At 35.1% G+C, this 1,053-nt stretch overlaps 1 protein-coding gene across 1 annotated transcript; it reads left to right on the top strand.

Moving 5' to 3' along the window:
• The first annotated feature begins 55 nt into the window (after window positions 1-55).
• LOC112905497 (cationic amino acid transporter 3-like) lies at window positions 56-780 on the top strand. Its single transcript, XM_025978053.1, has 3 exons — window positions 56-327; window positions 389-491; window positions 558-780. The coding sequence occupies exons 1-3, from the start codon at window positions 201-203 to the stop codon at window positions 745-747; spliced, it is 420 nt and encodes a 139-aa protein (XP_025833838.1). The 5' UTR covers window positions 56-200; the 3' UTR covers window positions 748-780.
• Window positions 781-1,053: the final 273 nt, after the last annotated feature.

The raw sequence follows: 1,053 nt of genomic DNA, 5'->3' as shown, positions 1-1,053 counted from the left end.
CATTATAAAATTATGTTAAAAATTTGTTTAGTTCGGCCAAGTTGGGACCTTCTTATTTCTGTTGTACTATTTTTTTCGAGGACTTTTAGGATGCTGATGCCCCATTTCCTTACGTGTTCGAACAACTCGGGTGGACAGCTATAAAATGGATTGTAACTACGGGGGCTGTATTTGCCCTTTGTACCAGTCTTCTGGGTGCTATGTTTCCACTTCCTCGAGTTCTATATGCAATGGCTTCTGATGGTCTTCTGTTCTTTTCTTTATCAAAAGTTCATCCTAAAACACAAACGCCACTTTTAGCAACTATTATTTCTGGAATATTTGCAGGTATACTTACGTTATTTAAATAATATCTCTGTAAATAATTCTTTTATGTGTAACTTTTAAGGACTAATGTCTATGATATTCAATCTCGATCAACTTGTGGATATGATGTCAATTGGTACCCTTTTGGCTTATACCATTGTATCGGTGTGCGTTTTAGTCTTAAGGTAGATGAAAATCAAACAATTGTATTTTAAATTATGTAGATGAACAAAGATTTAAATTTCTTTCAGATATGAACAAATAACCGATTATTCTCATCTGAAAAAGGACTTGGAAATGAAAAAACAAGATGTCGTGTTATTCGATGTTTTTAAACAAGTGTTTAATTTGAACAACAATAAATATCCGAACGAATTTTCGGCCAACATAATCAAATGGAGCATAGTGGCTTTTAGTAAGTTATTTTTTAAGGTTCCATGATTTTTCATCCCCCAACATAATATCACCGGACAAAATATCCCCGACAAAATATCCCTGTGACAAAATGTCCCCGTGACAATATATCTCCAGACTAAATATCCCTAGACAAAATATCCCCCCCACCCTAAAAATTGCTTTAAGATTTTTTTTCCAATATTTTATTCAACCTAACCTAACCTAACCCTGTCAAACTTGCGCCATGCTACCTTGCCGTACGTTCCCTTCCTTACCAACCACACCTCACATGATCAAACATAATACAATCCAACCCAAGTCAATTCAGCGCAACCTAACCTAACCTAACCT

The sequence above is a fragment of the Agrilus planipennis genome, unplaced genomic scaffold, assembly GCF_000699045.2.
Source record: "Agrilus planipennis isolate EAB-ADULT unplaced genomic scaffold, Apla_2.0 scaffold522, whole genome shotgun sequence".
NCBI classification, from domain to species: domain Eukaryota; kingdom Metazoa; phylum Arthropoda; class Insecta; order Coleoptera; family Buprestidae; genus Agrilus; species Agrilus planipennis.
This window is presented reverse-complemented; position numbering and strand designations above follow the sequence as displayed.

Coding starts and splice junctions, on each gene's coding strand:
- LOC112905497 (XM_025978053.1), top strand. CDS start 201: ATGTTTCCACTTCCTCGAGTTCTATATGCAATGGCTTCTGATGGTCTT. Junction 328..388: donor TATTTCTGGAATATTTGCAG/GTATACTTACGT, acceptor GTAACTTTTAAG/GACTAATGTCTATGATATTC. Junction 492..557: donor GTGTGCGTTTTAGTCTTAAG/GTAGATGAAAAT, acceptor AATTTCTTTCAG/ATATGAACAAATAACCGATT.